General features: G+C 40.5%; 3 protein-coding genes and 1 long non-coding RNA gene across 6 annotated transcripts in view; 1 reads left to right on the top strand and 3 right to left on the bottom strand.

Annotated features, from left to right (window-relative positions):
* LOC143368637 (uncharacterized) overlaps positions 1-15786 on the bottom strand; it is a 62716-nt gene that overhangs the window by 26661 nt on the left and 20269 nt on the right. The gene's annotated exons all lie outside the window — the stretch shown is intronic.
* LOC143367595 (uncharacterized) lies at positions 2727-4158 on the bottom strand. Of its 3 annotated transcripts, none has more exons than XM_076809564.1 (3): positions 3898-4098; positions 3545-3667; positions 2727-3441 (listed from the first exon to the last, which is right to left on the bottom strand). In XM_076809564.1, the coding sequence occupies exons 1-3, from the start codon at positions 3907-3909 to the stop codon at positions 3259-3261; spliced, it is 318 nt and encodes a 105-aa protein (XP_076665679.1). In that variant the 5' UTR covers positions 3910-4098; the 3' UTR covers positions 2727-3258. The 3 variants fall into 3 exon arrangements, with proteins under 3 accessions (XP_076665679.1, XP_076665678.1, XP_076665680.1); XM_076809563.1 differs by having other exon boundaries at positions 3545-3670; positions 3898-4095; XM_076809565.1 differs by having other exon boundaries at positions 3298-3457; positions 3545-3670; positions 3898-4158.
* Positions 7286-8683, top strand: LOC143368605 (COMM domain-containing protein 3). The gene is made up of 4 exons (XM_076811505.1): positions 7286-7444; positions 7526-7817; positions 7899-8170; positions 8243-8683. The coding sequence occupies exons 2-4, from the start codon at positions 7682-7684 to the stop codon at positions 8411-8413; spliced, it is 579 nt and encodes a 192-aa protein (XP_076667620.1). The 5' UTR covers positions 7286-7444; positions 7526-7681; the 3' UTR covers positions 8414-8683.
* Positions 8591-15384, bottom strand: LOC143368604 (uncharacterized). The gene is made up of 5 exons (XM_076811504.1): positions 14902-15384; positions 14539-14660; positions 14256-14408; positions 13830-14188; positions 8591-13756 (listed from the first exon to the last, which is right to left on the bottom strand). Exons 2-5 carry the CDS (start codon positions 14657-14659, stop codon positions 10217-10219), a joined length of 4173 nt encoding a protein of 1390 aa, XP_076667619.1. The 5' UTR covers position 14660; positions 14902-15384; the 3' UTR covers positions 8591-10216.

Below are 15786 nucleotides of genomic sequence, written 5' to 3'. Positions count from 1 at the left end.
ATAATTCAGTGTCGGCCGTTCCCCAACCTCCGTAAATGGAGCGGGGATGTAGATCAACCCGTGTCGATCAAAATAGGTTGAGCACCATCCGAGCGTGTCACCAGGTGGCGGATAGGAGGACGGTGACGTGAAACGGCTCCCTGATCATCGCGCACTGGATCACCACACGGTGACCGGGTCGAGGCGAGAGAAGGGGCCGTGGATGGTGATGGTTACCGGGCACTATAAGTGAACCTCGGTGGACTTAAAAACGGGATGAGCAAAGGCCTTACCGCGGACCAGCTCCCCAATCCAAGGTGGGAGCTATCGTGCCGAGGAATGAATGGTACCGGGGTCATGGTGTCACGAACAATGCCTTTCGGGTACCAGGTGACCCTCCATTGTACTTAGCCTTACTCCCGCATAGCAGGCTCTGTGGGGGCGAACACATATTTCCGGCAGACCTGTGGGAATCATATGGACCAGACAAAAAAAATATAAAAGAGACTGAGGGGACAGCGCGAGAAGGGCCCTTGGAAAATGGACCAGCATCCGTACTTTTGATGGATGCCACGACAGGGAGACTGAGGCACATAGCCGCGGCGGTTGAAACTGGATTCTCGGTGACGCACAGTGGTCCGTCTATTAAGAAGCTAGCGGGACAAAAGTCACGGTTCGTCCATAAATCATCAATTAGATGAAAATGTTTGGAAAACACCATCCACAGTGGTTTACCACCCTTAAAACGTTCACCCCTCACAAGGGAAGATCCCCAACACGAAAATTCCTAAAGTTATGAAACTTTGGGGGTATGTAGAGGATATATCGGTATGTATTACGCATTTTTTTTACTGCCCAAAAATTCAGTCTAAGGGGGTAAAATTGACCCCTGAAAATCCGGCTATATTCCGATTTTGTGCTATGACTCGCGAATAAGCAAATAGTTTAATAATGCAGAGTTGCAAATATTTGCAGCTGTAACTTGTCAATGTGTATTCTATAAAGCAAATAGAACAAAACCCCACAAAATTTGTAGGTTCCACGAGGTGCCCGGATATCTAGAGCTTTTCCAACGAAAGCTTTTGAAAAAATCCACCATTTTTATGATCATATTTTAATTCTGTACGTTGGAAATTAAAATATTCATGGCTGAAACTTCATGTACTAGTTACTTGTCTGCAATTCATTTTGTAAAATACTAACGATTTTAATTGCGATACAACGGAGCACTACTGATTTGTAGCTGATTCTGATGCATTCTAACAAACTGTTACTAAGGGCCCGGCGCGAGTACGTTTGGACGATCGTCATTTTTATAAAATACATACAAATTTGCAAACCATATCATTCCGATATCTCTGACTCAGTAGCTTGTGGTATGATAAGGGTTCATTCATTTTGGATGGATCATGATTTTGGACTTTTGTCCCGCTACGTCATCAATAAGACGGGACCACTGTGTGACGGACGCTACAGCAGTCACAGTGCTGTAACACATTCAGCAGTGTCCCAGAATTTAGAGACAATCCGGAATATGCAATATCCTCATAAAAGAAGACATCGAAAAGTCCTTTACTGTTTTGGGATCTGAGGCTTCGTTCTCGAGATATTAGCAGTTGAATATTAGCGGTCGAACTGCTGGGCCGCGCGGTTTAAACCGAAACAGCTGACGCGGAGCAATTGCCCCTAGCACGCTCGCGCCGGAGGCACGCGTAGATACAGACCCATACGTGCAGTAGAACCGACCGCGCTGATTCAAACCGTGAAAATGGGTTAGAGGCGCTAATTCATTCTAAGGGTTTCAACCCTGAGTCTATAACCCATTCTTGCTACACTGTAAAAGCAGAAAAACCGCACATATCAGGTTTAGCCATCTGGCCACAGATATGTGTACAATATTGCCGAAATATTGCACGAACGTTGCCACGTTTCCACAATATTGCAGAAATATTGCACGAACGTTGCCACGTTTCCACAATATTGCAGAAATATTGCAATGAAACTTGCAATAGTGCCGCAACGTTTCTGCAACAAAGTGTGCTGTATGGGTATGGACTTACCGTTAGTGTGCAGCAGCTCTTGTACGATTTAAGTATAGCGGTAAAATTTTAAAACACCATTTTGCTGAATCTCAGCCTTTACATCACAGAAGCAGAACTAACTGTGCACTAATGTACTATAAACTGTTAATGTAATAAAGACGAACATTGTATTATCCTTTAATCACTCCACTGTAATTTCTTTTTTAAAATTCTGATTATGTTTTCATTACAACAACACTGCCATTGTTAGTTAATTAAGTACGAAATATTTTATTTTATATCGTTATTATATTATACAATTTATTTATAGTTTAGTGACAGTTATAAAATTTAGGTCCATTATTATTGCGGTTTTTTTTTAAACAAAAGAACTTCCTATTAATTCTTCGCAGATTTGCAGAATTAATCTACATATTAAGTTTAACGAAGTGTTTAATAAACAATACAAAAATGTTATATACGATTAATATAATTAACTGTAGTCCTTTTATAATTATAATATTATGTTATATATCTCTAATATATTTTAGTTTTTTTTATTACATGACATAAATATCAATGAATTAATATATATTTTCTCATTAAATTATATTATAAAAATTGTTTTTACATAAGAAGCAAAGAAATGTTTTGCTGACAGCAGCTTTGCAAATTGTTTAATTTCAAATAAGTTTGTCAAGGAATTGCTTTTTTAGGGAGAAAACATTTGATCAGTAACAAATAAGAATAACAAGGAAATTTCTATTAACGATTATTTTTATTTAGTAAAAAATCTCTTACGCAATTATCTTTTTATTTTAACACTATAACGATAAAATTGGATAAATGCATATTACGTTTTCGTTTGTCAATTTGGCTTGTATGTACACACTCGTGCGAACCATCTTTTGCGGATGAATAATTTCTGTTATTTCCTTTACAATTTGTAAAGCATTAACAGCTGGGAAGAGAGAATAAAAGAGATGGAAAGAGGTTAGAGATGAGTAACGATTCACGAAAAATACTGTTTCGCTTCAAGTAGAACGTAAATATCCTTTATAAAACGGACAGATCGAGATGTGCAAAGATCATGCCAACATCTATCGATATAAATTGCGAATTCGTTTTCTAGCCTACACAATCAGTCTCTATGAAATATGACTATTCGCGGGATGCGAATTTAATACCCCAGGGCGCCCTAAGGCCTTCCCATTTGATAAAGGAATACATTTGACAAAGACGGGTTCGTTGAAGCGAATCATTTATTGACTTCGACCGTCAACGAAGTCTCCGGCTGGGTCCAAATGTAACCTGTACGCGTCATACTGCAATGCGCATCGTAATATCTGCCTGGGGCACGGCAGTAGGACCACCTCGGGCAACGGCATCGAAACTTACTGTGAAACTCTTCTTTGCAGACTTCGTTCCACCAACAAGTTCGCTATAAACAGAAACCTCTTTTTCGATTGATAATCACACTGCAAACACTTCGGGGAAATCCGTGACTCGGGAAAGGAGCCATGGTCTGTTTATCTTCCGCTCACCTCGGCCAAATAACCTCTCACACTTTGGTCGCTATAATTTCGTTTCTTAATAAGATGCCTGGCTCCAGCTGTGTATGCTTCCGCGCATAAGACTAGTATCAGTAACAGACGCAATGCCAATCCCTCCTGCAACATAAACAGTTTAACTTGCAAGAGTCCCCTTGCCTTACATGCCAGACGTTTTATAACGGATTACTACGTAGTCAGCTGATGAACAAGGAAACGAAGTACGCGGAGGAACAAGGGAAATATTGGGACAGGCATTCGGTATAATAGATCGATCGTTGGAAGGCAACAGTGCGATAACTATGGTCTCCCTCGAGCAACTCCATTGATGTTCATCGGAGACTCACATTATTGCGCATCTTCGCCGCTTTTTTTTTTGCGCAAACGTCTTATTGCACAGCCACCCCCGAAATATCACATGAAAGAAATATCACAGAGCCGGCTCTGTACATGCTGCGTTTCCGTTACTGCTGTGCGTTTCGTGTGAGTACTTGAAATAAAAGACTATGTACAGCACGTGGCGCAGGCGTATGCTCGGCCGTCCTCTCCTATCTTTACGAATCGATCGTAGCTAAAATTTAAACTTTTACAGAACGAAAGAAATGTAATCGCGTGTAATTTGCATCCACATGTTTTTTGCTTTAGGCCTTCTTGCATCAGATGGAAAAAAATTAATAACATACATTTAACACGCGCACCCATCGTGCCTTACGCGATATACCATAACGTTTGTTTCAAATGTTTAGGTATTCTATAGCAGCGGAGGCTTTTTTATGTTCGCCGAAAAAAAGTACCTTTATAAGTACTATAACTTCCACCCAGTGTCAATCGACACGTTAAAATATACAGGGTGAATCAACTAACATTTAAATTTAAAATATCCCCATTGTTTTTTATGATGCGAGGAAATGTTTGCTTCGGAGGGGCAATTATTGTGATGGAGGAGAATTTTCCGGACGGTCATATTTCCCGAAATTCCAAGATCGTCGTTATTTTTTTTAAATTGGGATGACTTATTTTCATTAGTGTAACGTTATAGCCAATAAAAAGACAAATTCAACCGTGTTCAATGTATTGAACTTCAAATAACTTTCGGAGAAGTTATTCTTAACCCTTAACTGGTATACTGTTTTTGGCAAACGTGACTGGTATACTGGGGTCGTGGCAGACCCCAAATAAAAAAGGGCACAGAAATTTGTAAAGTCGACACTAGAGCAACCACTACGAATATTTTCTTCTTAGGTAATGTAGAAAATAATAGAATCGTAGAAAGTTAAACTATTATTATAAAATTAATTAGAAATTCAGTTTACCAACTGAGACAACCGAAAATTGTATATGGAAATTTGGGTGCTTGGGGTCACGAGCGACCCCAGGATACAAGTTAAGGGTTAAAAAAGTATGAATTAACGTACGCAGGAAATGCAATGTTTTATTTCATACTATTAAATGTACCAAACTAGAATGTTAAAGAATATGTTCAAAATGGTGGCCGTTAGTATTCAAACATATTTTGTAATCTGCTTCGTAAAGAATATTGCACACTATTTAATATTTTGGGGGGATATTCCTGCATTCTGCCTTAACACGTTGACGCATATGATCAGCAATTGTTGGTACTTTTAGTTTTTAATGTTCCTAAAAAAAAAAAAATCGAGTGAAATAAATCGCTGGCCAATGAACAGTTCAACCACGTCCACTTCAGCGGGCGGGAAACTTTTGTCGAAGTTTTGATTTATTTGTCCGAAGGTCATTTGAAGGACAACAAATTATACATGATTGAAATTGTCATTTTATTAGCTATAACGTTACACTAATAAAAATTCGTTATCCCACTAAAAAAAACGTCGATGACCTTGAAATTTCCGAAAATATGACCTTGAGGAAAAATTCTTCTATATCACAATAATTGCCCCTCTGAAGCAAACACTTTTCCTTAGACATTTAATCGTAACATTAAAAACAACGGAAATATTTTAGATTTAAATGGTAGGTGACATTGCAGGAATACTGCTCGGCAACGTGTGCGCAATATGGCAGGTAGGCAGGGCCGGGTTTAGCGTACTTGGCACCCCGGACAAGATTGTCATGGCGCCCCTCCAACGGCACTAAAATCAATTAGCAGAAAACACAGTTTCTCGTTAGATCACCGAAGTTAAGCATCACGGGACGGTGTACTAGGGAAAGATGGGAGACCACCTTTCTCCCGGTGCGCTGCTGCTGCTGGGACCCGAAGGAGAGAGGGGGAAAAAATGGGACTATAGTTCGTTGGGCAATATAAGCAAAAACAAGCTTGCAACGCTATCCTGCTTAAAACACAGGAAAACAATAAAAACAAACAATTAGCAGAATGCATATAAATGAATGAACGCATACAGCGGCGCCCCTACAGATTTGGCGCCCCGAGCGGTCGCCCTGCCTGCCCCGCTTTAAAGCCGGCCCTGCAGGTAGGTATATTGCAGTAATATTGTACGGCAATATGTGCGCAATATTACTCGGCAATATTGCAACAATGCGGAAGATGCCGCAAAGCTCGGCGCAGATGGCGCCACTAGCGCATGTACTGCGGTTTTGCATGAGTGCGCATGTGTGAATGGTTTGGGCGCGAATTTTTCATTTGTGGAATGTATGAAGTTGGTAGTTACATATTAATGTTTTATAACACACCGATGACAAGTGGCACGTGTGCTGGTGGCGTCATGGGTGGGAAAAAGTTGCAGTCATCTTCCCCATAGTGCCGGAACGTTGCCACTGCAATATTGCACCGCAACGTTGCTGCAACGAAGTGTGCAGTATGGGCATATGTGTTTTTCTATTGACTGATATCTATTTAAGTCCCGACATTTCCATTATTTTTATTATACAAGTTTTTTGCATTTATTTATTTTTTAAATAATGTTCAAGTTATTTAAAATTTTCATTACACAACAAGGATCGATGTGTGTATGTATATATCAGGGGTTGAAAACAGTTATGATATCGGTTTCGGTTCTCAAAACAGTTATGAGAACCGAAATAATCTTGAAACAGTTACGAGTGAAAACGGTTCTGGCCTATTATATCGGTTTCGGTTCTACAGAACCGATATTATATCGGTTCCGTAACGGTTATATATCGGTTATACAGTAAAGTCTCGCTATGGGCTGGGCTCGCCTCAACCATGCGTAAGCGCCTTTAAGATTATGATTAAATAATAAATCTATGAAGAATAAATTGATTCTCAAAAAGAGTTTGAAATAATTTTTTTTTTTAAGTTACGTTTAAGTTAAACACTTATTAATGTAGCGTGCCTCCTTACTGTCATAAAACCGATATATAATCGTTACGGAACAGATATAATATCGGTTCTGCAGAACCGTAACCGAAATCGATATAGCCAGAAATTTCGGTTCCTCATAACAGTTATTCAGAATATTGGTTTTTCATAACCGTTTCAGTCAAAACATAACGATATATAACAGTTTGAAACAGTTATTCTCGGAACCGTTTCAACCCCTGGTATATATGTTTAAATTCGTGAGGTAGCATTACTACCTACGGTTGGATTGTGCGGTAAACTGTCGACTGCAGTACTATGTTCGTTCGAATGTGAAGGAACCCGTTTCGCGCCTGCAGACTCAGCTCATTGGCTCCGAAAAAACGTTGGTGGGGATACAGCCAATAGTGGCTTCTCCCGGCACCAATGAGCGTCCACCTGCGCAGAACCGGTCTAAACTCGTCCGTTGACAGGTTCCTTCATATTTGAGAACGAGTATACATATGCGTAACATTGTATTAAGTATATTAAACAAAATTAATAAAATTTATCGTCTTACTGTACACTATACCGAACACAGCGCGTTTTCGAAACCTACAATAATGGTTAAACAACTCGGATATTGTTGATTCCTGAAGGTAACCTCTAATCCCATTTGCTTTACAATCGTATAATCTTCGAACGTTCAGTTTTACAAAACTTTATACAATTTTATACAGTGTTTGAATATTGTTTATAAGTTGATTGAACAACTTCGTCAAATGCACATTACAAAAGTAACGAAATCGCTTCGATACTTCATTCTTTTATAATAAATTGCTTCTTAATCAAACTTGGTGTGCCAGTAAGCGAGTTCAAGCGAACTGGTAGTAATAATGATGGAGTTATCGAAAGATACCATAGAAGGTGTTACTAATATTTTGAATACAAGCATTATTACCGAAGATAATTTCTCACAAATTTTAGACACCGCTGTTTCTCATGTATGCGATAACTCTGTGGGGGCAAAATGTAGGTATCCTTCTTTGGGTATAGTTTTCAAACTAGTAGTTTTAAACAGCCCGTACTTATTCTGTAATAACAATATTATAGGCATTATTAAAGCAGCAGATTCGAAGGCAGGTTCAGAAAAGAAGATCTTCGCCGACATAATGTGCTTGTTTGTAGAAGCAGCCCGGCACGATTTAGACGAGGAAAGTCTGAGGAACTTTTTGTGCCGAGCGAGCATCGACGGAGATAGGTCAAGGAAACTGTGCGAAGTGTACAGTAGTAAGAAGAAAACGATACAGTCTCGGCTGGAATTGATTGGCATCAATCCAAGACACGTCGTCGACGTAGACTGGCGCCTTGATTATCGCGTCAAGGTAATCGATCGGTGAATAGAACACCGAACGTTTCATCCACTGACGCTTTATTTATACGAAAATGATTTTCAGTTGGACACGTGCGATTCGCTGGGTGTTCCTCTTTACCATGTGCGACTTAGTACTAAAGAACACGAAACGATAAACCATATAACATTTTCATGTACAATACAGCAGCTGCAGGAATTAGTGTTTAAGCTTAAAGATGCCATCAGATACTCAGAGAAACTGACTAACGTTTAGCTCTACCGTCGGAGTTGTTGGTTTACTTAATACAATACTACACATGTATGATGTCTTAAGATTCTATTGCAAGCATCTCTGCCTGTTTGCAACTACCTGCGGTATCGTGCGCGATCCACGGAAATGATTATCAGCAACTTATGACATTATACATGTATATTAACATTTACACAAGGATTATTATAATAATCGTTTAATAATAAATTCAATTTTATGCGTATAAGTGTAATGGTAAAATCTTATACAAATAACAGACTGTGTAAAGTATAATCAACTATATTTTTGTAATTAAAACATCCCCTACTTCACGTAGTATTATTACTGTAATGATAACGCGCGCGCGTGCGTGGGAGCGTATGTGCGCGCGCACACAGGCATACGCAGAACACTTGCATAAATTCGAAAACAAATGACGATCAACGTTTTTTTTCTTTTATAAATAAAACAATCTCGAAAACTTCGCCCGAACCGCTCCGGTTCGAGCGTCATTGAAATTTTTCTCGCGCAAAAATTATACACACGCTTCTCTCTCTCTCTCGCTCTCTCTCTCTCTCTCTCTCGCTCTCTCTCTCTCTCTCTCTCGCTCGCTCACTCACTCAGGTACACCTTGTATACAAAAGAGCCGCGCGCACACACAACTAATAACTTATTAAAAATACATTTCGCTTTTTGCTCTACAATCAGACATCTCTCTAAAAATTGCTTTCTCGTATTAGACAAAAAAATACTATCGTTACGGTTCTTACTTCCTAAAAATATGCATGTTAAATTATATTAATAATCGATAATTTTTTTTATATCTAATACGTGATATAGATTTCTTTGAATCATTATACACTATTTACAAGTAAATGTATCTTAAAAAAAAAAGAAACGGTCGTCGAATATTAAAATTTCTCTATACATTAACTATTTCTTTCTTTCCGGCACTTAGCAAAATTAATGGTGGATTTCCTTGTCCATGCGTGCTATTTCAATAATTCGGTGCAATACGATACATCGATAGTATTAACTAATTAAGCTGGAAAGAGAGAAATTACTCGGGGCGTAATAGTTTTTCTTTTTTTTTTTTTTTTTGTAAATCATTTAACAGCGATCTCCCTTATTGATCGATATTTTTAACGTTACTTCATATATAAGATTATTGTGATAAGGCCTCGGATATTTTACTATAACTGCTTTCTTTTTAAAAAGAGTACACGAAAACAGAGCCAATCGAAAAAACCCTTATTGTGGCTAAATCGGTTCTGGTAGATAAGATCGTTTAATTTTCGAGGCTTTGGTTGGATATCTGGCTGACTGATACACATCAAAGACTGGTCAATAAAATCCATTCGAAAGCATGACAAATACTGTAAACTAAGAGACTTCACGGAATCATCTTGTCAGATGACATTACACAAATAATGTTACATAGATTCATAATACGTAATCGTTTCTACGTAAACGTCGTATGTTCCTTATTTCACAAGTGACTGAGCCTATTTACTCGTTTCTTTCGTTTTGTTTTTTTTTTTTGTGCAATCCGCCTATGCATCAATTTTCAATTATTACGACTTTCAATCGGTAACTATGTTATTTCAAATGTTCTTAATGCTTCGCGATTGGAAAATCGTAACAGTTAAAAATAGTGCATAATATGCACTCATCTTTTATCGAGAACATTATCAAAAAATTTGTCAAAAGTGTGAAATACAAAGTGTAGCCCACTAAAATCTTCTCTAAGACAGACTGTCGTAATAACTGAAGCTTTCGAATTTTACAAAAAATGTACATATGTGAAATGATTTTTGAACTCTGAAATTACGTCTCCGTTTTACTAATTTGCGCCTCAGATCTCTTTCCTTGTTCCTCGGTGCTTTTACACTCCGCGGTTTTGAATTCTCCTTGCGGGTTCTCAACAACTTTGTCTGAAACTTGCTTCACTTTTGTTTCATTCTGCTCCTTCTGTTGTTCCGCAACTTGTTCTGTTGGTGCCTCCTCATTGTTTTCACGGGAAACATCCCCGTTCATATGAGAGACCGACTTCTCTTTTCTTTTATTTACACTGTCACTGCTTTCGTCAGATCTCTTCTTCTCCAAATTCTGTCCTTTCGACGCATAAGAATTATCTTCCTCGCATCTCTTCGATTGTTTCTCTGACTTCTCCTTATTCTGATCGTATCCACTTCCCGCTTGAGAAGTGTCCGGCTTGGCCTTTGAATTGGTCGTCGGTGTGCTCTTGCCCTGGGCAACATTCGAAGGAAGAGGATGTGTAGTCGACTTGGAATTTCGAATTATCTCTGTTGCTATGTTAACTGTCTCTGAATTGCAGAAGCTCCCGGTCTTGGACAGATTGAATGCACTGAGATCTTCCTGCGGTGTGTTTTCTGGAAGAAGCAAGTTACTAGTTTCGAGAGATGTTGTTGCAACTATTTGCATCTCAGATTTGGCCAAACCGTAGGACGCGGGCGAGATGGCTGTTAAGGAGGTAGTTTTAGGTGACTTAGGCGAAGAGTATGTGGTTGGTGGTATTCTCTGAACCGTCGGGGGCTGAGAAACTGGAGAAAAGCCAGTAGTTTGTGGAATATAACTGGACCGCTGATACAATTTATTAATCGAAGGAGGCAAACTACTATGGAAGGCACTGGGAGATGGAATTCCTATTGGTGAACGAATCAAAGGATTCGGAAATCTCGTAGCATCTGGAAATGGGGATGGGAAATGAGGATAAATTAATCTGGGATTCATGTTGGGTGTCGGGGAAGGTATAAAGGGGCTTGTGGAAAGCATATTTACTGGAGAGTTTTTCGGAGATATAGGTGAACCGCTGCTTCGACAAATATCTCTTGAGAACGGAGGGTTTGGATAACTTCTTGCGCTGGGAGAATACGGAGGTGGTGAGACGATGGGCGAATTGACCGTAGAAACAATTGGAGAAAGGGTTTTAGGATCTATTTTCATCATGCTCAAGTTCCCGTTTTTCGAATTGCTAGACGTATTTGTCGTCGTCGTTGTTGTTATCGGCGGCTGTTCTTTCTCTTTACTTTCGTTACCGATCCCGTACATTGGTTTCACTCCGGAGGCAGGATTACCTAAATATCTGGGCATGTTCCTCATTTTAAAGATCTTAGCTGGTTTAGATTGAATGGATTTACTCCTTTCTGAGAACGTGGTCTGATGCAATTGACTTTGCGTCTCTTTACTTTGATTCTTAACGGCCACGTAATTGTTTTTGGAAAGCGTAGGATTCCAGCATCTTGGAGGGTCACGAAGAGTCTTATAACCAACCGCTTGACTCTGTTTCTTCGAAACAGAAGAAGGGATCTTTTGTATCGCGTGCGATGTCACGGGAGAAGTAGATACCAATGATGTGGCTCTGAGGCTATCCTTCACGTTCGAATAAACACTTTTGTTCTCCGTGGTAATTGCGTTGCTACTAGGGGCGTAAACGGGTACGTTCGGAATATTTGCATGCTGTTGTTGCTTGTTAGTAGAATCGATCGCGACAGATGACGAGCTATTTTTTCTCCCAATTTTCAACAAATCTGGAATGTCGGATTTACTTCTCGCTTCTGTTTTGTTCTTCTCCTTGGAATTCTCTCCAATTTTAGCACAAATGTCATTAATCTTCGACCCGGACGCTCCAATCTTCGCGCAAATCTCATTTAAATTCGAGCCCTTCGTGACCACTTCGTTCCTCCGGACCGTTGGCTTCATCAGAGATATCGGAATAGCATCTGGGCAGGGTGGTATAGAATATGCACCGGTTATTTCCAAATTCGTTTTCGAAGTCGACTCCCGCGAAGTACTTATTCCCGGGCTTGGGTAACTATTTTTCACGGAAGGAGAGATGCACATAGGAGGCATAGAAAATGCAGTAGGACTTTCCGATATCGCGGACGTGGTTACTGTATTCTCCGAAACCGTAGTAGTAGATAATTTCTGAGTGGCCGACGGCGTCAGACTTTTAAGGGAATTCTTCAACATAGTACTGTTCACCAGGTCCTGAACCGTGTATGAAAACGTAGGCGTGGATGTACTTATTGTTGATGCGGAGGTCGAGTTGATTCCGTTGCCGATCGTTGCAGAGAGATTAAGGGATGCCGGATTCTCATTCGTTAACGATTCGGCCTGCGTAAATGGTGATTTTTGGGGAATTGTGTTTGTTTGGTCATTCGTTCTTTGAACAGGCTCTACCGAAGTCTGATCCGGTAAAGATGTTTTCTTCTCTGAAGCACATTCCTCTTGGAGAGGACACCGATTCTGGTCAACTGATTGCACATTTTTCACGCCGGATTTCGTTTCAGGCTCTGTACTAATTGCGGTGGCTGTATGCGCCGAAGGTACGAACTTTCTATTTTCTTCCGACTCGGGCGCTGGTTTCGGTGACATCGTTTTCGAAGAGCACGGGATTAACGATTTGCTTGCTATCGTTTCACAATTATTTGTCACGGCTTGCGCTTTTGGGATATCAGAAGGACTTTTCGGTTCTACAGATTTCGAGCAGATCTCAGTTGTCCTTGCGTCTTTTTTAAGCGACTGCGGCGAAATCTTTCTATCCTTTGCCACCTTTTTCGAAGTATTACTACTACTGTTCTGTCCAACCTTAGGTTGAAACTGCAACTTCACGCTTAGCGCATTGATTTTTGATCCCGTATTTACAAGCTTTACCTCGCTCTTTGAGTGTCGTTTAAGAGTTTCTACTTTACTCTCCGTAACAATGATATTATTATTATTCTTCGACTCTTTCTGATCTGCATCAACATTATTGCCTCTGGCTTCCTCCTTAGCCACAGTTGGCGTTGCTTCTCGCGATTGCACGTTACTTTGTAAAACCGTTTTATCTTCAACGTTATTGTTATCCGAAGTATCCTTCGGTTCTTCCTTACTTTCAGACTTTACGACATTCTTTACGTCCCCTGTCGAAGTATCCTCGACTTCTGTTTGATTACAGTTCTTCTTATCAAATTCGCTTAATTTCGAAGACACGTCGCAGTCGACAACGATTTGTCTAACCGAAGGGTGCTCGTTTTCTTTTTTAACCTCGGAAGCATTACTTCCGCTAATATTCTCCTCGACTATCGACGAATCTATTGTTTCCATGGTGGCAACAGGTTCTTCGACTCTCGCGTTCTTCTTGAACTGTTGGTCAGTTATATCCGTAATGCTCATTATACCAGTCTCGGAGATTTTCAACTGAACCTCCTTCCACTCCCTCTTAACTGGCTTATCTTCTTTTGATTCGACAGTATCGATTCCAGCGCGAAGCAAAGATGTCTTGTAACTGACATTGTCCTCCGAAAGCTTTATTCGCTTCGGAGAAGATTCGAATATCCTGTAGCTTAAATGCAATGGCACTTTCTGAAACAGAGTGAAATATTCGTGAGAATGAAATTGTTAAATTCGCGAATCCATTCCTGCGTTTAATATTTACCCGCCTCCAATGGTAAATGTACATCACGTCCATCAGTGTGTAACTACTACACAGCGGTTCCTCTTTGTACATTACGTCTACCCTGTGTGCATCGGTTAGTCCGTACTTGGCTCGTATGAGCTTTTGCAAATGAAAGATCGTCACCGCCGCGGGACAGCGAAGATACCGTCTTTGCAAAGGTTTCGTAGCCAGCTCCTTGGCGTCCTTGGATGGGCTAAAGTATTCTAACGACAAACTGAGGGATTCGTCCGGCGAATATATGTGCGATTCGGTAGACTCTCCTCTCGCCTCCGGAGACGCAGCTTGAGTACATGCTTCTGGATGTTTGGAGTAGAACTCCCTCCGACAGCGCATCTCGTCTAAAGTACAGAAGCGGGGGTCAGGTATTCGTGTTAAGGATTCTTGCCAAACAATCGTGGGACTTACTCTGGTAGCATCCAGGTACTAATTTATACACAATGTCCTGCAAAGTATGGTCCGGACGAATGTTGAGTAACGGCTTGCTTTTGTGCACCTGCACCTCGCATATCGGGCAATACTTGTTGTTCTCCAGATACTTGACGATACAGCTCCTGCAAACTGTAGCGCGACTTTAATCGCCGCTTACATAGAAACGGTTGGGCCATCGCTCATGAATTTCGAGATCACGAAATTCGATTAATTCGGCAATGACAAAAGTATCGAATGAGCGACGAATGGATAAACGTACACGAATGCAAGCACTCGATAATAGTGGTGGCGTCGATGAAATATCCGCCGCATAATCTGCACATCAGCTGGTCGTTGAGCTTGGACAACCTTAAGCGATGCCCTCCACTCTGACCCGACATCCTGCGAAAGAAAAACGAGTCGTTCGTGTGCCTTACGCGAGGTATTTAACTTTCAATCCCTAAACACTGCCGCGGCATAAATTACAAGAACGCAAAAGATTGAAAATATTGCGCGGCTTCGGAGAACCACCGCGGCGAGAATAATGCGCTACCCGTAGATAATCTTGAAGCATTTTCGCAACCGAGGCATTAAATTGAAAGGCGTTCGATGTCAGTGATCGTAGCTAAAATATCGAACTTACGTGGCGAATGACGCGAAAACTGTTCGTTTTATCTAGTAATCGCCATTTGATCGGAGAAGTCAGGAAAGTTGGGTCAGAACTCGAGGCGAGATTTCACGAAACCTCATAACGGGAATATTCATTAGAAAGAGGAACTGACTGAAATCCGACTGAAAGCAATTTCTTCCCGAAGCACAGAATGCCGTCGAGTACGACGGTTTTTTCAAATTTGAGTCAATCTAGTTCATTGTAAAATAGGCCACGGTGCCAGGAAAAACTGTGAGGACGACAGCAAAACAAAATGGTGGATAAACAATCATTCCAATGACATTTCTAAAAACATGAGTTTCTCTTCGTGTAGTTCGAGGATGTCTTACGGGAATGCGTTGAGAAAACAGATACACGTTTGAAAGGAGGGAAGTAAGAGAGCGTTGCATTTATTGCGGCAGATATTTCCGAATGTATTTCTAACCGCTAGCCTCAAAAGATGACCGATATCGTTTGTCGATATGACAGTTCAAATACGTTCTAAAATACAGAGATGGCGCTATTAACGTAAATTTGTGGGCTATAATGATCCCACTAACGAAGAGTGAAGGTCCGGATGAACACGGTGTTAGTAAATTTAATGTATTCCAGGTACAACAGTCTTATGATTATAATAAAAGTATAAAGGCACGTTTCGTGTCATTAAACCGAAGGAGACTGGGGAGCAGTCACTAGAGCTGTGGTCGTTTGTTTTGATAGTTGACTAGTCTATGGCGCTGCAGCGACTTGAGTGGTTAGTTATTTTGCCTGTAGAGGCGTGGTGATGGTCAGGCCGCCACAAATTTAAATTCATACTTTATTCGTTTCCAACGTTTCCACACGCAAGTTGCCATGCGTCGAAGCATTCTTCAATGGGTT

The sequence above is a fragment of the Andrena cerasifolii genome, chromosome 4 (assembly GCF_050908995.1).
Source record: "Andrena cerasifolii isolate SP2316 chromosome 4, iyAndCera1_principal, whole genome shotgun sequence".
In the NCBI taxonomy this organism is placed as follows: Eukaryota; Metazoa; Arthropoda; class Insecta; order Hymenoptera; family Andrenidae; genus Andrena; species Andrena cerasifolii.
This window is presented reverse-complemented; position numbering and strand designations above follow the sequence as displayed.